Raw genomic sequence first — 22,130 nt, forward strand, 5'->3', positions numbered from 1 at the left:
CGTTTCTGTCGCCAGGCCAACACTGAGCGGAAGGTACCAGTAGAGAGAGGGCAACGGACCATGACACAAAGACCCGCAGGGCGGGCACACCAGGTCCAGCCTGGACGGGCTGGTCTTGGACGCGGGCGGACCGTCCTCCGAGGCCAGCTCCACGGTTGGCGTGGCGGCCGAGGAAGTCGCTCGAGGGAGACCAGGCCCGGCGACCTGGGCTCTGGAAGGAGGAGCAGGAGGCCTTGCCTCCGGAAGGAAAGTCGAGGAGGGGCAGGTGTTGCTTGGGGCCCGGCGCAGTGGCGAAGGCCCGGAGCGTCACCAAGGACCGGACTGGGGTGGCCGAGAGGTGAGAGCGCGTGCACGCGCCCGGCCGGGAAGCCGCCAGCCCCCGAGGGCGGAGCAGTCCTCTCAGGCCCCGGGGGCGCCTGACTCCACGGACCAAGGCCCGACGCCATGTTGACGGCTACGACTCCGTTCCACTCCTTTTGAAAACTGTATTCTCGCTTCACAATATGTAGTAAATCTGAGCAAAAGTGAATTTAGAGCCCTGTAGGAGTTTGTACAGATATATGCGATTAACCTACAAAACATGTAGTGGCTCTGACTTAAAAATCAGAATTGTCATGCAAAGGTGTGACATACATTTTCCTAGACCAAAGTCAGGAGACCCTATCCAGTCAGTTCCCCAGGATGCATCCTTCAAGGACGCACTTGCAAAAGTCCTGATAGCCAAGGTCTACTCTCCAATGGCATGACAGGATTCTCCTCACAGCTAGTTTCCTATTGGCCCTGAGGTGTGGGCGGGGCCTCCACTCCTGCTGCAGCCACTAGCCCCACCCCCATTTCATGCAAATGAGGTCAAAACTGGTGAGCCCACGTGATTGGCCACGTGGTTGATGACACAATTGCCCCACCTCTTCAATGACGTCATTACCCACTCAAACTCTCACGAGAGTTTGCATAGATGATGTTGAGGGGAGGTGCACTGGGGCAGGAGGGGGGTCAGGGTAGGGGGCTCCTGCAGGACACCCCCATTCCCACCCCAGAGCCTCCAATCCAGCTTTAGGCAGGGGCCCCCAGGGGTCTGTGGGGCCCGGCCCAGGGGGTCTCATGCACCCTCTTCTCTCATTGGTTGGCTGCACCGGCATGCAAATGAGGGTGCGCGTCACTTCCGGAGGCAAATCGAGCGCCATTTTCTCTTTCTGGCAGAGCTGGGAGGAGGGGACAGGGTCGCGCGGGGGTGGGAGCGCGCCGAGGCGGGGGTCCCGCCGCGCGGGGCGGAGGCGGGCGCGGGCCCCGGCGGGGCGAGGCGAGAAGCGGCGGGGGACGCGGTGGCGCTCCAGGCGCCCAGCGGTAGGTACGACCCCAGCCCGGCCCCGCGACGACGCCCCCGGCCCGGCCCGCGAAGTCCGGGCGGCGGCCCCGCCCCGCCCCGCCCACACCCGCGGCCGCCTCACGAATCCCGCGGCGTTCTCCAGGCGCGGGTTCGCGGCCCGAACGGTGCCGGTCGTCCCTCCGCGTCACGTGCACACCGGGGTGGTCGCCGCGGGGCGGGGCCGCGGATGCAGAGGGGCCGGCGGGCCGTGGCGGGGGGCTAGGGGCCGGGGCTGGGGCGCAGGGCCGGGGGACGGCGGGGAGGGACGGAGCCGCGGGAGAGGGCGGGGGAGGCGGCCCGCTAGCTCCCAGCGCGTCCCGGGCGCAGCCCTGAGTGGCAGCGGACGCGGCCCGCGGGGATGCGGTCGCAGCGTCGTCGACCCCGCGGTGTCCCCCCGAAGGACCTGACCGGCAGATCCCGCGCCTCCGGGCTTGAGCGTTTGATGTGCATATTGACGATTGGATAGGCAGGTGTTAACATTGAAATTTTAACTTTTCACGTGCTAGTGCTGACTGCGTTGACGTAGATTGTTTGCCACATTTCTGCTAACATTTGGCTTTGGAATGTCAGAATTGTAACTGCCGGTTGCAATTGGGCGCAGTTGCAGAATGGCCAGTGATTAAATATTTTAATTTATTTTCTTTGCATCTGAAGGAGAGACTTGCCTGAACGCTGTTAAAATTATGGGGAGAAGGTTTGCAGGTTTAATGAGTGAGTCGGGCTCGGGGTCTGGGGAGCTCTGGTCGGGGAGGACCCCACGTAGAAGCAGGAGGGTCGCGAAAGCTGCGTGTCCATTTCGGGTAGGAGCCGAGGGCGTGGAGGGGCTCGGGCGGTGCCGGAGGGTGGGGCCGGGGGCCGTGGCGAGGTCGGCGCTGGAGTGGGGCTGCGGATTGGTGGTCGCCCGTGGGGAGCCTGCCACGATCTCGAGCCGGAGAGATCTGGGCACCTCTGGTACCTGGGACCCAGGTTTGCAATGTGCTGTTGGCGGGTTTGCGATTGTGGTCACTGTGCGGGGCCGGGACCCCCGCGTTTTGCCTTCCCTCCACTCTGCTGTCACACACCTGTTAGGGCAGCATGTTTTGTAGGGGGAATCGCAAAGGCCGATAACTTGCTGAAGGCCAAGCAAGACTTTCTGAATCTTCCTTCCATGTATGGCACAAATAATCTGTGGGGTTTTTTTTAACTTTTTTTTTTTTTTTTTCTTTTTAAAGCTCCATATTCCAACGCTCGGGACATTTCATTTAGATTTTTGGAGTTAGATCAACAGCAGACTCAGTGTGGCTGTTCTGCGTGCTTTTCTCGCATGAACTCGTTGATCTTCACAACTGCTTCGCGGGGTCGCTTGTGCTCCCCGCTTGCACAGGCAGCTGAGGCCCAGGGGCTGGGTGGTTTGTCGAAGATCGCAGAGCGGGGACCGGGAAGCGGGTGCCGACCAGGCGGAGCGGCCCCGGAACCCCTGCCAGCGCGGTCAGGTGCTGCGGTGCTTCTCAAGGAAAGTCCCTTGAGAAGTCAGATTCCAAGGACACTCTAGAGAAGTTCCGTGACTTAAAAGGCGTTATCTGATTGACTTTGTGTTTTGGAGTGTAATTTTTCCATAATGGAATATTCTTAAATGGTCACGATGCTAAAAAGCAACAAAGGAAAACCCTTTAAGTGCCCCTTTGGGCAGTGAGATTTCCTTGTCCACATCAGCGGACTCTTCGGTGGTTCCATGTCTGTCCAACACTGAGGAGTCACAGGTGGTTTGCCGTGAACTGAGGTTGACAGATGGGCGCGGAGGCTGAGTCCGCTGTTTCCTGGCGAACGTTGCATGCAGATGCGCGGGTTTAACCTAACCGAGCTCTTAAGGACGCGTGGAGAGCGGCGTCATTAGATGATCTGTAAATATGGAAACATTGAACAGTTTTCTTCCCTGGTATTAATTCACTTAATTCACTGGGCATTTTCTGTGGAATCCTGCATCTCAGAATAGATAAATTATGGTATTTTAGAATGGAAAAATCCTGGTAAAACTCAGTTCCTTTCCCCCAAAGTGGCAACATTAGACCAGGGCTCTTGAACAGTTAGGAAACTTATAATTTACCTGTTTTATTTCTTGTTACCCTTGAACAGTTAGCAAATTGCTGAAAGTGATCTGTGCTTGTTTTGGGAGAACCACAATACCCATGATAAGGGAATGGGGTACGTCCATATGAGAATAAAAATTTCCTGTTCTCCAAATTGAAGAGAGAAGACTGACAGTTGCTTGACCCTGCTCCTAACCTTGAACATCAGGTGACTACGGAGCCTCTCTAAACTTGCCCAAACACAACCTCTTTTCAGTCTCCTCCCCCTGAGCCAGCGCAGCCTCTGGGCACCAGCCTACAAAATCAGCCGGTCCCCAGCTGCTGCGAGTCCACCGATCCCTGTCCTAGGATCAGTGGCACGTGCTGGGCGAGGCCAGACTTGGCGAGCCGGTCGCCTCCTTGGGATAGGGAGGGTAGCGGAGCTTCAGGGCAGAAATGAAAAGAAGTCTGGCTGAATGGGAAGCGTCTAACGAATTTCTAGCGGCCTAGTTCTGCCAGGAGGGCAGTCTGGGCTGGGAAGTAGCCTTGTACGCGCTTTTTATAAGAGAGCCATCGTGAGGTTCTTGACAGTTCCTCTGCTGGGCGACGCTTTGGAAGGTTGGAGCCCAATTCAGCGCATGCCATTGGGGATGACGTCATTCCTCCTTCCGAGTGCTGCAGCGCTGAAGGGTCCTTGCCAGGGCCGTCCGGCCCTTCGGTGTCTCGGGGCCACTGGAAGAGGAGGAGTTGTCGCGGGCCACGTGTTCAGTACAGACGCCAACGAAAACCGATGAGCCAAAGAAAAGGCTTTCAGTAAATTCACGATTCTGCGTTGGGCCGCATTTAGAGCCGGGGCCGCGCGTGGCCTGTGGTTGGTGGCCTGTCTCCTCCTGGGCCTCAGATACTTTTCACCTGGACAGCTTGTCTGAAAATTTACCCGTTCCACGCAGCCTCTCGAAAACTTGACCCTTCCTTACTGCCCACCAGGGTCCGTCCTCCTTACGTGACACCCTTGCCTGCTCCCCCCACCCCCAGCCCCATGAGGGTCCGGGCTGTCTTTTTGGCCGAATTTACCTTTTGCCAAACGTCCAGACTGCCCCTCTACCCCAATCATTTCAGCCCTTTCTCCGTGTCTCATTTTCTTGCTGTTTTATTTTACGCCTTTTGCTCATTTCATTACAAACACTGGCTGTGAATTATGCTCTGTGATAGGCCCAGCCCTGCAGATACAACGCCATTCCTTCCCTGCAGCGTAGTGGGGGGGGGGGATTGACGCGAACAGGCCATTGCAACGCAGTGAGGCGGGCGCTGTGAGAGACGCCCGAACCGGCCCCTCTCGGACCCCTGGGAGGGCGGGGCGGCTGACGGACCGGAAGCTGTCACTGGGGACCCTGGGTGGCCCTGCCCAGTCGCCCTCTCGTGTGAGTTGCAGTTTTTCTACTTACCTTCTCTACTAGTGGATTTCGTCAACCTTAAAAAGTTAGGGTTTTGATAATTAAAATCTGGCATTTGTTATCGTACCTAGTATTTCTTTAACTCAGATTCTACTGATTCTGTTTTTAGCCTTTAAAGTTTGCACATTTAAAAACTTTTTTTAACTAATTGCAGATTTACGGAAAGTTGCAAGTACAAAGAACATTCCGCCTGATTCATCTGAAAGTAGGTTACCAAACAAGATGCCACGTTCCCCCAAATACTGTCTCTTTCCTGTAAATGAGAACATTCTCCAACCTATCCAGAACAGGACCAATAACAGTTACAGTAAAAGGATCAAGATAAAATTGCATATCATACTAGTTACCTAGTTTCCTTCAATCTGGCACACTTAGTTTTTCCTCTCATGATCTTTTAAGTGTATAATTCATTGATTTTTAAAAACATAAATTCATAGTCGTACGGCCATCACCGCAGTCCAGTGACAAACCCTTTCCAGCGCTTCTGCCCCGACCCCAAACCCGCCCGTTTGCAGTCGGTACCGGCTCCTCCCGCCAGCTGCCAGCCTGCCTCTGCCTGCAGATTCGTCTTTCCTGCGTGTTTTCTGCCAGTGAAGTCACAGAATATGAGGATCTCTGCGTTCGCCTTCTTCCCTTAGCAGCGTGTTTCTGAGATTCATTCGTGTGACCCCGTGTCAGGCCTAGTGGCTTTTCATCGTCAAGCCGTGTTCTGTCGTAGGGACGCACCACGTGAGTTCAGCCCTTCACCCTTGGAGGGACTTGTGGACTGGTTACACATTTTGGCTGCTGTGAGAAGTGTTATGTTGTATGATCTGGGCACCGTGGACCATTTTAGGCTAGTTGGTGGTGGTTTTTTACATTGTCTCTTAATTTCAGGTTCTCTGCCAGACTTCTGTGAGTTACTCTTTTTTCCCTTGGTTATTACGTATGCTGTGGGGAGATGCTTGGAAATCTTGTAAATACCCCATTCCTCATCGAGCTTTCAGTTAATTACGGCACCACGGACTTAAGTTTATACTCCAGCGGGCTATGTTCTAGTTACCCTTGCGTGCCAACCTGCACCACCCCAAAATCCGGTGGAATAAACATTTCGTTTAAAAAAGCTCAGTACTTCTTTGGTTCAGGAACTCGGGCGGGAGTGGGGTAGCCGGTCGCTTCTGTTCCGCCACATCCAGGCCGCGGCCTGCGAGACCCAGAGGCTGGGGTGGGCGGGCCGGGCCCCCGTGGCGTCTGCCTTGCGCATCCAGTGGCGGGTGGGGACCGTCCATGCCCGGGCTCCAGGGGCTTGTTCAGCCTCCTTGCTCGTGGGGCCTGGGCTCCACGGGCGTCGGGCCCCAGAGACAGGTGGGGCTGTGGCGCCACGACGGCCTGGCCCCGAGGGCCATGTGGCAGTGACTCCGTGGGGCCGTGTTGGGGCGGCTGCCGTGGCGGGCGGTCCGGGTCCCAGGGGCGGGGGCTCAGGTGCCCTCACTTCTGGAAGGGGAGTCCAAGTCCTGTTCGCAGAGGAGCGGGAGGGGGCGTGGGACGGGAGGCCGGGTTGCGTTGTCTTCGGACAATCCAGTGCCACATGCTAACCAGCCAGTTACTATCATCATTTGTTGCCAAATTGTCCCCCGTTTGGCTTGTGGGGACTTCTTCAAGCTGGCTTCCTTTGAGTCCTCCTGATGCGTCTCACCATTCTTGGACCAGCTTCCTTAGTTTCCGGCACCAGGTGTTCTAGAAGCAACTGGGCTTTTCCATGTTCCAGCCCTCACAGTGGCCATTTTTCCAAGGAGCGCTGTTTCCTTGTGATAGAAAGTGGTGTTTAGAAGTTAGGATTTGGGCCCTAGGAGCGTTCACTGCTCCCGGGACGTGCAGCGCTGCTCGGGTGGAGCCGTGGGACGCACGTGCCGTTTATTTTCCGTGTGTGCGTGTATGTTAGAAGCGGTGAGGTCACACCTGTGCCGTCTTTTCCAGTCAGGTATCACAGGGTTTGTTTTAATGTTACGCTTTTCCATATGTATTAAAAACAGATTTATTATTGAGATGTAGTCTATCCACCGTACAGTTCGCCTATTTAAAGCGCACAGTTCACCTTCACTGTGTTTGCAGGTTTGTGCCGCCGTCACCACAGTTTCAGGACCTTGTCATTGTTCCAGAAACGCCTCCGCTCCCCTGACCCGTGTGGCTTGCGTTGGGTTGGGCATTGTCCTGCAAAGTGAAAGGTCGCCTGTTTGATTCCCCACCAGGGCACAGGCCTGGGTTATCGGCCGGGTCCATGGTGGGGGCGTGTGAGAGGCAGCCACGTGTGGATGTCTCCCCCTCTCTCTCTCTCTCTCCCTCCCTCCCCCTCTCTAAAAGTAGATGCATAAAATCCTAACAGGAGACTGGTCCTCCTCAGCCTCCCCCAGCCGTCCCCTCCCCCGCCCGGGGCCGCCTCTGCTGGGATGTGTCTGTACTGGGCGCGGCGTGTAGATGCCGTGAGACACCGCGTGGCCCTGTGCACCAGGCTCCCGCCCCTGAGCACCGTGTTCCCTGTGGCTCAGCCACACCAGAGCACGCGTTGGTGCTTCGTTTCTTTTGGGGGCCAGGTAAAGCTCCGTTGTGTGAATGCACTATGTTTTATTTATCCGTCCATCAGTTGATGGGTGTTTGGGTCATTTCTGTGTTTTGGCTGTTATGAATAATGCCACCGAATGTTCTTGCACAGGTTTTTGCTTGGGTGCACGTTACTTCTTTTTGGTGGAATTGCTGGCTTGTGGTGCCTCTGTTCAGTCTTTTGAGGAAAAGCCAGGCTGTCCTCTGGCTGTTCGGTTTTTCATTCCTGCCAGCGATGTGTCAGAGGTCGCTTTCCCGACATCTTTGCCAGCCCTCGTCCTGCTCTTTTTTCAAAGTCACAGCCTTCCTAGGAGCCGTAAAGCGGTATCGTGGCACTGTGTTCCCGTCGGCATTTCCATATGGCTGATGCTTTTGAGCATCTTTTCATGTACTTAACAGCCATTGGTGCGTTGTCTTTGGAGACGCAGGTATTTAGATCCTTTGCTCATTTTTAAGTTGAGTTACTAGTCATTTAATTATTGAGTTATCAGGGTGGTTTTTATACCCAGGGTGTACATTCCTTATCAGGATCCAATTTGCAGAAATTTCTCTCATTTTGTGTATTCCATTTTTGCTTTCTGCATGGTTTCCTTTGAAGCACAAAAGTTTTAAATTTTCAGGAAGTCCAACTTACCTGGTGTTTCTTTTGTTCTTGGTGCCTTTTGGTGTCATCTGAGAATTCATTGCCAAGTCTAAAGGTCATGAAGATTTATGCTTCTGTGTTTTCAGAGAGTTTTAAAGTTTGATCCCTTGCGTGGGAGGTGTAGAATCTATTTTGAGTTGATTTTTGTGTATGGTGTAGAAAAAGAATGAGACTTCCTCCTTTTGCCTGTGGGTAACGAGCCGACCCAGCATGATTTGTTGACAATTACTCTCTCCTTCGTGTTTTACCAACCCTGTTACTTATTACTGTTTTGTTTTCTTCCCTTTCCAAGGAAAATTTCAAAAATGTTTCAGATTCCTGTGGAAAATCTTGACAACATCAGGAAGGTACGAAAAAAGGTGAAAGGCATTCTTGTGGACATTGGGCTTGACAGCTGCAAGGAGCTGCTGAAGGTAAGAGGGCGTCAGCAACGGGGGGAGGGGGCCGCCGGGGACCCTGGAGGTGCTGGTCCCCGGGGCGGCCCCTGCAGCTGAGAACCGACCTCGGGGTGTTTGCAGAGCGGGGAGGCTCCTCGGAGTGGGGATTGCTGACAGCTGACGTGCCTGTCTGGGGCATCTTATTTATGTCTTTCTGAGTAAATCGAGCTATTTTAAGCTCTTCAAGTTTCTAAAGGGACTTTTATGAGGGTATTTTTATAGTCAGTTTTAAAATACTGCTGACCCTTGAGCACCAGGGGGCCACGCTGCACGGGCCCCCTGTGCCTAGCTTTCCAGCCACCGTACAGCCGGCCCTCCGTGCGCCTGGGTCTTGCGTCTGGGTTCCGCCAACAGATACGAGCTGGCGATTCTGGCCCCGGCGGGTGCGGCTCAGTGGACGGAGCACCAGCCTGCGAGCCAAAGGCCCGCTGGTTCGATTCCCAGTCGGGGCCCAGGCCCGGGTTGCAGCCCAGGTCCCCAGCAGGGGGCGTGCGAGGGGCAACCACACAGGGATGTTTCTCTCTCTCTCCCCGCCCCTTCCGCTCTCTGAAAATAAATGGATAAAATCTTAAAAAAGAAAAAACAGTATTTCTGACCCATGGCTAGGAATTGCGGGTTCAGGGGGCTGGCTGTGTACACCGATCGAGGCCATTCCATGGAGGGGACGTGAGCGTCCCCAGACCCTGGTATTCGCAGGGGTTCCTGGAACCGATCCCCTGTAGATGCCCAGGGACAACTACACTTTTGGGGAGTTGAAATTACATGGGGATTTCAGCTGTGGGCAGAGGGCTGGGGTCCAGGGTCGGGACCCCTCACCCCCGTGTTGTTCAGGGGTTAACTGTGTATTTGTTTTTGATCTTTGAAGGAAATGTGTTGAATTATTTATTATTTTAGCAGAAGACCCTATCTTAATTTTCAGGTATTGTTAACATAATCAATAAATGGGATGCACACATATGATAGGGTGTTGGTTTTTCTGATTTGTGAATTTAATACATTCATTCTTATAAAAGTTTAAAAATTAAGGTCACAGTTGCACTATTGATAAGTTGTATTCAGTGAAAATTTTATATTCTTGAGACTACATGACAGGCGTATTTAGTAAAGAAGTAATTGTTCTGAGGTATGTTGTGTAACCTTATAGCCATTGATAATTCTATGCATGTTTTATTCATAACTATCAAAATAGTTATGAAATGTCTGCTTTGATTTTTTTAAACTTGTGAAGAATTTGATTCAAAGTGTCTTGACCTGGGAAGAGTTCAGTTTTTTAATTTTCAAATCTCAGACTTGAAACCAGATTGATTGCACTTAAGAAAAGGCAGCCTGATACCGACAGATGAGTAATTCCCGGGACTCCCGTCCACGGTCAGCAGGCGGACGGGTGAGGGTTTCCAAAGGCCCCCCGAGCGCTCTTCCCGCTCAGGTGCAGCCTCCCGGCTCTGCTCCGTCCCCGCTGTGGCTCCCGGGCCCTGAGGCGCCCGGTCCCCCCTGTCCCCACACCTGAGTGCGGGGAGGCGCGGGCCTCGCTGTTTTGTCAGCTCCACTACCTGTGGTCAGAACTGGGGCTGGCACGTAGACGCTTAACAAATGTGTATATATATTTTTTCACCAAAACTTTTAAATGAATCAGTGAAGGAAACTACTGTTAGTAACAGACTGTCTGAAAGTCTTTTGGGAAATAAAGATACTGAAGTAGAAGCTCTTAGGCAGACACGGTTTCTCAGGAGCAATATTGCAAGAAGACAGCTCCTGGAGTTCTTTGCAGCTCTGTCTGTAAGTCATATTTTATGACCGTCATGAGGAAGAAAGCAGGCTAATTATATTTGGATGCAAGATTGAGAAGGTGGATAGTAGACACAGTCCGTTAATAATAGAAATAGTGGATTTAATATTTACAGAGTGTAAGAACAAGCTAAGAACGCAAGTGTATGTGTGTAGACTGAGGAAATTTCAACTGATAATAAATGGGAAGCTCCTAGAATGTGCCGTGCATGTGGCAGATACTGGAAAGGTTACCCCAGAAGGTATAATAGTGCCCTTCAGTAAACAGACTGAGAATATTGTTGAATTATTTGGGGATAAAGAGATGCCTTTTATTTCAGTCCTGGCTGTTAGAAAATGGTGTGACCTTGGGCAGCTCGGTCCCTCTTTGGGCCTCAGTGTCTTCACTAGGACAGTGAAGGGCTAGAGGGACGCAGTCAGACCCCCGCCCCCCCGGCCCCCCAGTAGACCCCGCAGCAGGATCGCGTCCGACTGGGAGGCTCCCGGAGACCTGAGGGAGGAGGCGGGATTGGAGCTGCTTCAAAGAACCGGCCTCCCAGGGCAGGAGCCTCCACCGGGAAGAGGGAGACAGGGTGTTCCAGGGACACAGGGCAGAGACACACATCCCAGGTGACGAGCTTCTGTCACACCAGAAGTAGCGAAGTAAGGTGTTTTCTTTAATTGTTCCTTTCGGAAATAATTGAAGCTTACAGAAAAGTTACAGTAGTGAAATAGTACAAGGGGACACACACTGCACTTCACCTGGATTTAACACTTGTTGACATTTAAGCCCGTTTGCTTCAACATCTCATTCTTTGGCCTCTGCTGTGTGTGTCTGCTTGTGTGTGTGGTATTTTCCCGGAGCCACTTGAGAGTCAGCTGCACATCCCATGGCCCTTCCTACCCAGATGCTTCACACGTGTTTTCTAAGAACCGGGGCAGACGCCCACCCCGGCCGGGTCGCTCAGCTGGTTACAGACTCGTCCGGATCGGCCGAGGTTGCGGGTTCCAGTCCCCGGTCGGGGCACATGTGGGAGTCAACCCGTGCCCCAGCTGATGCAGACTGACGACTTCCTCTCTCCCCGCCTCTCTGTCTAAAAGGCAATAATTAGGACTTTTTAAAAAATCGAATAGTCTCTCATCACAGGACGATCGCCAGCCTTGGCAAAGCCAGCGCCGCTGAGGTGCGTGTGCCGGGGCTCAGCCCGCGCTGCGCTCTGTCCTCCATGAGGGGCAGGCCCGGCCAGGACCAGGTGTTGCCTGTCGTTGTCGTGTCTCTTCAGTCCCGTTAATGTGAGCTCAGGTTTAATTTTAATTTTTTTTTTAAGATTTTATTTATTTTCAGAGAGAGAAGGGAGCGAGAAAGAGAGGTGGGGGAGAGATCGACATGAGGGAGAAACAGGACCAAACCCGCAACCCAGGCCTGTGCCCCAACTGGGATTCGAACTGGTGACCCTTTGCAGGTGCACTCAGCCAGCTGAGCCACACCAGTCAGGGCAGACCTGAGTTTTTAAATGAAATTCTGTTACAAAATCGGTTTGCTTTTATTTTTCAATGAGACATCAGTAACAACTTAAATGGGAATTTCTGTCTTGGAGCCCTTTTTTGGACATTGGATAGAACTGGATAGCCTTCGTGCCCTGGGCTTCCTTGGTCGGCCCGTGCGCCTGCGTCGGAAGTGCCTCAGCCCTAGACCGACGGGGCGGAGTCGAGGCCCGAGCGGCTCGCGCACACTAGGTTCGTTAGACGGACTGTCGGGTGAAATGTTATGAATGCTTTTGGGGGAAATTTCTTGTTTTTGGTAATTTGTAGTTGGTTGTATATTTATGAAATTTAAAACATTCAGGCAATGGAGAAGCTTATTGTAGAACAGGTAGAAATTGCTGTACACATGGAAATGCGGTGCAGCGAGGACGGCTCAGCTGTAAGCTGCTACCCCAAAATACCCATCGCTAATACGGTTGTACATCGTCTAGATCTTTTCAACTGGGACACGGTCAATCTAGGTCGTATGAGCTTGGTTTTTTGTCTTTTCGCTGAATCTCATGGTAAGAGCTTTTTCAGTGTCAAACGCGTTATCCTTGATCTGCCACCGCATTTGGGCGCCTTGTTTTCAAGCCACAGAAACCCGCACTGACCGGCCAAGGCCAAAGCAGAAGGGGGTCGTTGGAAGTCGCCCGCTCGGGGGAGCCAGCGCTGCAGAGGGGGCGCCCGCCCGCCGGCCGCTCCACGGGCCGTGTCTCTCTCGTTTCGGTCGTGAGTGGCTTTGGGTCATGTGGTGGTGGCGTCAGTGTGTAGGGCTTCCACCTGCCTGGTTGAATTTATACTGAGGCGCATTGTTTACTTTTGATGGCATTGAAAATGGAATTGTTCATCTCATTTTCAGATCATTTGTTGCAGGTTTGTAGAAACACAACTGACTTGTGTGTGTTGATTTTTAACCTGCAGGTCTACTGACCTTACTTCTGGTAGGGTTTTTGTGTTTTGTTTTTTTTTCTTGGTGGATTTTTGGGCATTTTCTGTAGATAGACTCAAGTCATTTGTGAATAGAAGTAGTTTTCCTTTTTCTCTTTCACCTCGAATGCCTTTTCTTTCTCTGCCCTGAGGGCTCCGTCTAGACCACGAGCGCAGTACTGCCGGGACCGAGCGAGGTGAAAGCCAGCATCCTGGTCTTGTTCCTGAGCGTCGCGGGGGAGCCCTGCAGCCCCTCCCCGGCCAGCGAGATGGCTTTCGGAGACCCCTGTGTCATGCTGAGCGAGCTCCCGAATGCGCTTTGTCCTGGGGGGGGGGGGGAGTGTCAGACGCTGTCTCTGTGTCAGTTAAGATGACCGTGCGGAGGCCGTCTTCCTCCTCGTCTGGCGACGTGTGGCCTGTCACATCGATTGATGTTTTCACGCTGAACACTCCTCCCTTGTGTTTTTGGCCCCACGTATATTAAAAAGATTAAACCCACTTGAATATAGGGTTTAATCTTTTTAATATACTGTAGGGTTTTATTTGCTAGTATTTTGGTGAGGATTTTTCATCTTTATTTGTAAGGAATATTTGTAATTTTCTTGTCTTGCCATGTTAGTATTTGGCTCTGGTATCAGGGTCCTGGACTTTTTATTGTTTGACATTTTTGATGGCTGTTGTACTCTCTACTCGTTGTATGTCTTTTGATATTTTCTATTTCGTCTTGAATTGGTTTAGGTCGTCTGTGTGTTCCTAGGACTCTTTCCGTTTCGTTTGCTTTGTCTCGTGTGTGCGCGGACGTTGGCGGTGTTCGCTCTCGTCTCCCCTCCCCTCCTGTGAGCTCGGCTGTGATGCCCTCGCTGTTGCTTCTGGTTTGATTGGTTTTCATCTTCTCTCTTTTTTTCTGTAAGTGTAGTTAAACATTTGTAAATTTTATTACTTTTTTTCAAATAAGCAAAATTTGGTTTCTTTGATTTTACTTTATCTTTGCTCAGTTCCCACGTCACTTCAATTTTAACGTGCAGCCGGAGGTTGAGGCCCCTTCTCTAAGTTTGTACAGTGCAGGTCAGCTTTGAACACCAAGAAGCGGAGAAATGGGTCACATGAGCTCCTGCTGAATTATATTTTAATGCTATAAAACAGTTATGTGAAATGTATTGGCTCTTAATATGTTTTCAATTACATCCGTCATTTTACTTAGATTTCCCCGGATAAACGTGACGAGAGGTTTCTTTCCAGAGCTGCTGCCAGGAGAGCCCTTGGCCTGTGTGAGGGTGTCAGACCCACGGCGGGTCAGCCCCGGCCCCGCTGCTGCGCGGTCAGCTTGGAAAGGACTGCTTTTCACTCACTCGAAGGCAGAGGGAACCGGTGCTGGGCTGTAGTAAACAACACAGATGGAATCGCTGGAAAAGTGGGAGAGACATTGGGTGTTCTTTCTGTAGATGGTGTGTCTTTATATTTAAAGTGAGAATTTGGTAGACAGCATATAGCCGAGCCTTGTTTTTAGACCCAGTGTGATAGTCTGTGTCTCTGAATGTGGGTGCTTCGACCAGGCGTAGACCAGCTGGGCTCGGAGTGTGGGCCCAACCTGGCTGTGTCCTCACTGGCCTCTGCCGAGCTGCATCCGGCCTGGGGCCGCTCCGTGGGGGTGGGGCCGGGCTGGGGCTGCGGCCTAGCCCAAGCCAGCCCTGCTGGGGCGCCTCCTGGCCTGTTCCCGCGGTGCTTGCTGGCAGGGTGGGGCTCAAGTCTCCCGCCTTGCTGTGTGTTTTTACTGTCTCATCTGCTATTTGTTCCCTTTTTCCCCCCCGCTTTCTTTTGGATTGAGTATTTTTTACAATCCCATTTTCACCTCCGTATTGGCGTGAGAGCTCTGTGCCGTGGCCGACCTCTGGCGGCGTGGTGCCCGCCACCCGTGGGGTGCGAGAGCCCCTGCAGCCGCGTCGTGCTGAACCTCAGGGTGCGTGCTCGCCGCTGTGAGTCCTTGTCACGACGGGCGCTTCCCTCTGGTCCTGAGCGGCCTGGGCAGCCGCACTGTCCCCCGCTGTGTTCAGGGCCTGAGGTTCCGTCAGCCGTCTTCTGCTGGCCGAGCTAGCGTTTTTGGATGTATTAAAAGACCTCGAGTTATTGTAAAAACAGTCATATAAACTGTGAAAGAGAAGCTACTGCCCATTATTTCTTTAGAAAATAAAAATTTAAAAGCCACATTTCCGCCATGACCGACCCTGCTGTTGAGCCTTGTCTCTGCGGCCGACACGCGGTGAGCGCACACAGATCGCACGCGGCTGCCGCTTCACTTTCTTACCTTCCTCTTTCTGTGTCATTGAGAGTCTGTCTTACCAGTTACCCAGCTTATATTCTGATGTCTCCAATTTTCCTTGAATAGTTTTTACACTTGATGGGTTGAACCGGAGCTCGTCTGGGCCAGGCCGCACCTGGTCGCTGGGCTCTCGGTGGCACCTCCCCTTCCGTGCCCTGGCCCGCGGGGCCTGCGCCTGGCGTCCGCGGCGCACTCCGGAGCCCGGTAGCCCTCACCGCCGACGGGGGCGGCGCGCGTGGTTTCTCTCTCCTAGAAACTCTTCGTGGGACCTGCTATCTGTGTATTTCTTACAGAACTAATTTTAACTGGGATTCTTTCAGCCTTTTCCTCAGGTCTCGTACGTCCTGAGCGCCTGCCACAATCTGCTGGTGGCTGCAGTTTCATTAACTCTCCCCGTGTAGTTTCCTTATGTGCCAAGGAATCCCATCAGGTTCTAAGTAAATATTTCTTTATCTGCTGAAATTCCGTAATGATTTCTCTACTTTTTTTCTTTGTTAAAAAGGACCTTAAAGGCTTTGATCCAGGAGAGAAGTACTTTTATAACACATCATGGGGAGATATTTCTCTATGGGAACCTTCTGGAAAGAAAGCGGTATGTATTTTTGCATTTGATTTTCATGTTTCCTCAAAAGTTGGGCATAAGGGTTGGGTCAGCTCGGAGGGGCGTTGCCTGTGCCGGGTGCTAGTGGCGGCTCGGGCGGGGGTGGGGGCGCGTGGTGGCCGACCCACCGTGGCTCCTCCTTGTAGTTTTAAACCATGACTTTCAAAGAGCAGAAGCTTTCTTACTTTGATCAAGTTTAGTTTGTTATTTTCTCCTTTTATGGATCACATTTAAGACATTTTCTGCCAACCCAGGGATCTGGCCCACACCAGCAGATGATAACATGCAGTTGTTGGTGAGTTCTGTTGGCTTTTTCATTGAGTGTAATTTTGGATGAGTATCTTGTTTTTCAGTACAGTATTTCATTGATGTAAGACAGTATTTTTTAATGAACTTCACTTAGACTGTGCACCACTGAGCCATTAGTTGTAAGGTATTTCAGATTTCAGAGACACTGAAGTTGAAAAAGAAGCCTCAGAGTCTGAGAAGTGGGGGTCTGAGTGTGTGGCTGGCCGTTGGCCTGGGTTCGTGACGGCCCCTCCCAGAAATGCCAGGGCCGGGGGCTCCCACTGCAGAGGGGCGCGGCGTGTCGCTGAACGTGTCTGGGTGACCTCTGTGGCCCGTGTCCCGAGGCGGCCGAGTGCCAGAGCAGGAGCGAGTCAGGGCGACGGCCCCAGGCCGGGCGCTGTGTGTGGTGCGCGGGAGCCTCGGCGGGGGCGCGCAGGCCGGGAGGGGCGGGGCCTTGGGGGCTGCGCCCCGTCTGTCCAGGCCGCGCCCGGGGCTGCAGACTCACGCGGCCCGAGGGCCTGCCCCGCTCAGCCTCGCTGCTCTGCTGGCCGGGGGGCGTGAGTGTCCGTCCCTGTGCCCGAGCTCGTCGAATTCCCCCACGTGTGCCTCCGAGAGAAATGCCGCGCTTATGGGCGAGTCTTCAGCGGCCTGAGACCCCGCTGAGGGTCGGCGGAGGTGTCGGGGGCACAGCGGCCGGCGGTTCATCGGGCGCTCACACCTGCCGGGCACTGCTGCCCCAGGACTCGCAACGGGAGGGATGATGGGTTTCACAGTTCACAAGCGAGTCCATCTGTGGTGGGTTCTGGGTGTTTTAGAACGCGGAGTAAAAACATCGGGGAGTAGGGTGAGGAGGGGAGAAGGCAACTGTATGTTTGCAGAGAACTGAGTTTATTTTCATTGATGCAGTTGATTTGAAGTACAGGACGAAGGAATGAGATGTGTGGTTTTAGTGGGTGGTTTGGAAATGGGTCACTGTATGTGTGTTGTGTGTTTGTAGGGACTACCAGCCAAGAAGAGTTGCTCAATTTTTAAATGTTTTGAGAAAGAAAAAATGGGAAAGAATACTGTTTTGTGACGTGAAGACGATAAGAACTTTGAACGAGCGTCTGTAGTTTCACTGGCACGAAGCCGTGCGCACGGGTGTTCATGTGATTCGTTCACCCACTTGTCTCCGCAGGCCGTGCAGCGCTTGCTGCGGGGGTGGCCGTGCGGCCCGAAAGGCCTGACACCTTGACCCTCTGGCCCTTTAAGGAAAGCTAGCCCGGCCTAAAGCCACATGGGTCTCAGAGGGGGGACAGTTCTCTAGCCCATGAGAAGAAGAAAGTCACGTGCTTGTGAACTGTGTGCAGTGCAGCTAGCGCCTCATAACTGTATTAACAGGTGCCGACTTTTTCTTTTAACAGAGATACCGAACAAAGCCATACTGTTGTGGCCTCTGTAAATATTCTACAAAAGTGCTGGCTTCGTTCAAAAATCATTTACATCGCCACCATGAAGATGAAATTGACCAAGAGCTGGTGATCCCTTGCCCGAACTGTGTGTTTTCCTCTCAGCCCAAAGTGGTGGGACGGCACTTCAGGATGTTCCACGCGCCGGTTCGGAAAGTGCAGAGCTACACGGTGAACATCCTGGGCGAGGCGAAGCCGTCCAGGAGCGACGTCATCAGCTTCACGTGTCTGAAGTGCAACTTCTCCAACACCCTGTACTACAGCATGAAGAAGCACGTGCTGGTCGCCCACTTCCACCACCTGATCGGCTCCTACTTTGGCCTGCGAACGGAGGAAGCGGGCGAGCGACCCAGAACCGATGACCCCCCTTCTGTGGAGAAGCCGCCGCCCGCTGACAAGTATTTCTGTAAAAAATGCAGCGCCAATGCCAGCAGCCAGGATGCATTGATGTATCATATTTTGACATCGGATATACACCGGGATTTGGAGAACAAGCTCAGGTCCGTGATTTCAGAGCACATCAAGAAGACTGGACCTCTGAAGCAGATGCACATCGCCCCCAAGCCAGCTGCACACCTGGCCGTCCCACCGAGCAGCCCCGCCCCCGGCGTCCCCGCTGCCTCCCCTTGCTTTCGTCTCGCCTTGCCGCCAAGCAGTCAGGGCCAGGCCGTCGTCCAGCCCGGTCAGGGCGCGGTCCAGCCGGTGGCGGTGACCTCAGGCGCCTCCGGAAGCCTCACCCACTCTCCGCCCTCTGCTGCCCAGTCCCACGTAACTCTGGTCTCCAGTCCCCTGCCCGGGGGCCAGAGCGGTCTCACTCTGCCCCCCGCGGCGCCGCAGCCTGTCTTCCTGTCTCCTGGAGCCCCGCTTCCCCAGCCGGCAAACCCTCCCGTGTTGCCCCTGAGTCGGCCGGCGGGGCCTGTGAGCAAGTCTGTGGGAACGGGCGTCCTCCCCGTGAGCCAGCCCACCCGCCCCGGGGTCCTTCCCCTCAACCGGCCTGGGGGGCCTGGGGGGCCTGCGGGCCGCCCCGTCGGGTCCGGGGTTCTTGCGGTGAGCAGACCCGTCGCGCCCGCCGTCCTGCCGGTCAGCCCCTCGGTCACGCCCGGCGTCCTCCAGGCGGTCTCACCGGGGGTCATTTCCGTGAGCCGGACGGTCCCGTCGGGTGTCCTCCCTGCCGGCCAGATGACCCCTGCCGGGGTCATCCCTTCAGGACAGACGGCGACTTCGGGGGTTCTCCCTGCTGGCCAGGTGGTCCAGTCGGGGGTTCTCCCCGTCGGCCAGACTGCCCCGGCAGGGGTTCTTCCCCCTGGGCTGACGGTCCCGCCGCGGCCGCTCCCCCCTGGCCAGACGGTCCCGCTGCGGGTTCTCCCTGCGGGCCAGGCGGTGCCCCCCGGGCTCCTCCCTCCCGGCCAGACGGTCTCGCCCAGCCTCCTCCCTGGGGGCCAGGGCGTGAACCCCAGCGTGCTGCGTCTCAGTCAGCCGGTCGTGTCGGGGGTTCTTCCGATGAGCCAGCCGGGGAGGCCGGGTGTCCTGCAGCTCAATCAGGCTGTGACCACCAGTGTCCTGCCCGCAAGTCAACCGGTGAGACCTGGTGCTTCCCAGAACACCACCTTTCTGACGTCAGGCTCCATTCTCCGGCAGCTGATACCTACAGGGAAGCAGGTGAACGGGATTCCCACCTACACACTTGCCCCAGTGTCCGTCACGTTGCCTGTGCCGCCTGCAGGCGTTGCAGGTGTCACCCCGCCCCAGGTGCCCATCCAGCTCCTGCAGTCGGGCGCGGCCGCCCAGATGGCCGGCCCCGTGGCCGGCGTGCCCTCCCCGCCGGTGGTGGTGAACGCGGCTCCGAGCGTGTTCCTGCAGCCCTCCTCCCCGGTGGCAGAGGCGAGCCCGGGGCTCAAACAGGCGAAGCAGTGGAAAACCTGTCCAGTGTGCAACGAGCTCTTCCCTTCCAACGTCTACCAGGTCCACATGGAAGTGGCTCATAAGCACAGCGAGTCCAAAGCTGTTGAAAAACTGGAGCCGGAAAAGCTGGCAGCATGTGCGCCGTTTCTGAAGTGGATGAGGGAGAAGACGGTTCGGTGCCTCTCCTGCAAGTGCCTGGTCTCGGAGGAGGAGCTCATGCACCACCTGCTGATGCACGGCCTGGGCTGCCTGTTCTGTCCACGCACTTTCCATGACATCCGGGGCCTCTCGGAGCACAGCAGGACCACGCACCTGGGGAAGAAGAAGTTACCTGTGGATTACAGTAACAAAGGCTTCCAGCTGGACATCGATGCCAACGGCAACCTGCTGTTCCCCCACCTTGACTTCATCACCACGCTGCCAAAGGAGGAGCTGGGGGAGCGGGAAGTCTACCTGGCGATACTGGCCGGCATACACTCCAAGTCGCTCGTGCCCGTGTACGTCAAGGTGAGGCCGCAGGCCGGGGGCCCGCCTGGGGGCCCCAGCCGGCAGGCGCTGACCTGCCCTTTCTGCTTTGGCACCTTTCTGACAACCGAGGCGTATGAGCTGCATTTGAAGGACAGGCACCACATCACCCCGACAGTGCACACGATTCTGAAATCTCCCGCTTTCAAGTGCATCCACTGCTGCGGGGTTTACACTGGAAACATGACCCTGGCGGCCATCGCCATCCACCTGCTGCGCTGCAGGAGTGCCCCGAAGGACAGCAGCTCGGACCTGCAGGGGCAGCCGGGCTTCATCGAGAACGGCGAGCTGCTGCTGGTCAACGGCGAGGTTGTGCACGACGCCAGCTTCCCCGTGAAAAGGAAGCTGCCGGACGGCCACGCGGGGGCCGAAGACCAGCGGGAAGGGGAGCCGCGGCCTCCGGTCATAAACACGGAAGCGGCCCCGGCTCCGGAGAAGGTAACGAGTGTCGTGCCTTTTAAACGACAGAGGAACGAGAGCAGGACGGAGGGACCGCTGGTGGTTAACGACGACGCGCTTCAGATTTTAGCGTTAAATCCCAAGAAGTACGAAGACCGTTCTTATGAAGAGAAGAAGCAATTTCTTAAGGATTATTTCCACAAGAGACCATATCCTAGTAAAAAGGAAATAGAGCTGCTATCCTCACTCTTGTGGGTGTGGAAAATTGATGTGGCTTCATTTTTTGGGAAAAGAAGGTATATTTGCATGAAAGCAATAAAAAGTCACAAGCCTTCTGTCCTTTTGGGCTTTGACATGTCTGAACTTAAAAACGTTAAACACAGGTTGAACTTTGAGTATGTACCACAAAACTTGTAAGAAAGAAATTAGGAAAGTAGTAGTTTTTACAATTGAGATTTTTTTAAAATGTTATTTTCTTCACTGTATGTTGAACTAATCAATTTCAGTGGTCTTTATGCTGCTCTTTAGATGTATTTCAGGTGCTGAGCAAGACTTCCATATGAAGACGTGATAGTTCATTCAAAGTTACTATTCGCTGCATTTGGATTTTGTTAGTTATTTTTAGTTTTTTTTCCTCTGTCAAGTAAATTAAATATTTCGATGTTTCATGCACGCCTTGCTTTCCCAGTAGTGTCAGGATTGTACGATAAAAATTGAAATCTACGTTTCTTTTTTCATTTAAGGAAATTTCAGCTTGTCTCAGAATTCTTAATTAACTGCAAATTAACGCTTTGGTCTCCCTCAGCTTCACATGTAGCTGCAAGTGATGCAGTGGACGTTCAGCGATGTGAGCGCAGACCCTGTGACGTGTGCGGCTCCCACAGGCGCACGGCATCCACTCTGCTGATTACTTCCTTGTGAGATACTTGCTTATTGGGTTATAATTTTCATTTACTTTATTTCAGGCTTGTCCCAGCCATTTTTCATCGTAACTCATAGAAAATCCAGTGTTTTCATTCGTTAAAAAATACCTGAACTCTGGTATTTTAGCTCATAAGTCAAGAGTTATTTTACAAAAAAAAGTAATTCTGTAGGTACAGAAATACTTTTCAGTGTAGACTATCCCTCTTTTTGATATGGTGATAAGTCATGTTTCCATTCAAAGGTGGGACAATAAATCTTTAGTGCCTTTAGAGTGAACACTGAAAATACACAAACCCTTCTACTAACCTAGCTGTTAAACCATGAAAGGGAGGACAAGGACCAAGTTACTCAGGAATAAAATTTTTACCCCTGAGTGGATACTGAAGTGGAAAGGTAGGTTTTCAGGGGCGAGGGGAAGCCAGCAGACCAAGAGCTGAGTCCCGTGGTTGGGGCGTGTGTTTTTGACAGTCCCTAGGAGTCGGCCTGTCTCTCCAGGGGAAACGGGCATCCCGTGGCCTGGCGTCTGGCTGGTGGGGCGGGCGTCGCTAAGGAGCTCCACTGCGTCGGCGTTCCCTGGACAGTTACACCTCGGGGGTGTTTACCTAACGCTGCCGCACAGGGGAGCTTCAAGCGCCAGAACCGGGCATGGAGACCGGCCAGGTCAGACCGTAAGTCGTGTTTGTGGCTGGCAACACGCAGCAGAGGCACCTGTCCAGTGTGTTCAGAGGGTACGAGTCTGGGAGATACTGTTACTATATGGATTTAAAATACAATACTTGCATGTAATTGCTATAGTGTGCATTTCTCGAGGCAGTTGTGAAACTGGTGGTGATTATTGGTGTACTCTTGTAAATTCAAAAGAGCTTGTTGAAGTTTATTTTTTTTTTACCTGTTGTTTTCAGAGTGTCTATTTTGAATTAAAATTTGTTATACCACTGCAAATGGAATTGTTTACTTCTTTTAATTGTTAAACTGTCACTGTGAGT

At 53.5% G+C, this 22,130-nt stretch overlaps 1 protein-coding gene across 1 annotated transcript; it reads left to right on the forward strand.

Moving 5' to 3' along the window:
* The first annotated feature begins 1,270 nt into the window (after positions 1-1,270).
* On the forward strand, positions 1,271-21,645 carry ADNP2 (ADNP homeobox 2). Its single transcript, XM_054583805.1, has 4 exons — positions 1,271-1,344; positions 8,378-8,498; positions 15,560-15,649; positions 17,350-21,645. The coding sequence occupies exons 2-4, from the start codon at positions 8,391-8,393 to the stop codon at positions 20,635-20,637; spliced, it is 3,486 nt and encodes a 1,161-aa protein (XP_054439780.1). The 5' UTR covers positions 1,271-1,344; positions 8,378-8,390; the 3' UTR covers positions 20,638-21,645.
* The last annotated feature ends 485 nt before the right edge of the window (positions 21,646-22,130 follow it).

The sequence above is a fragment of the Pteronotus mesoamericanus genome, unplaced genomic scaffold (assembly GCF_021234165.1).
Source record: "Pteronotus mesoamericanus isolate MK-2021 breed Mesoamerican mustached bat unplaced genomic scaffold, CSHL_Meso_final contig_74, whole genome shotgun sequence".
Taxonomy (NCBI): Eukaryota; Metazoa; Chordata; class Mammalia; order Chiroptera; family Mormoopidae; genus Pteronotus; species Pteronotus mesoamericanus.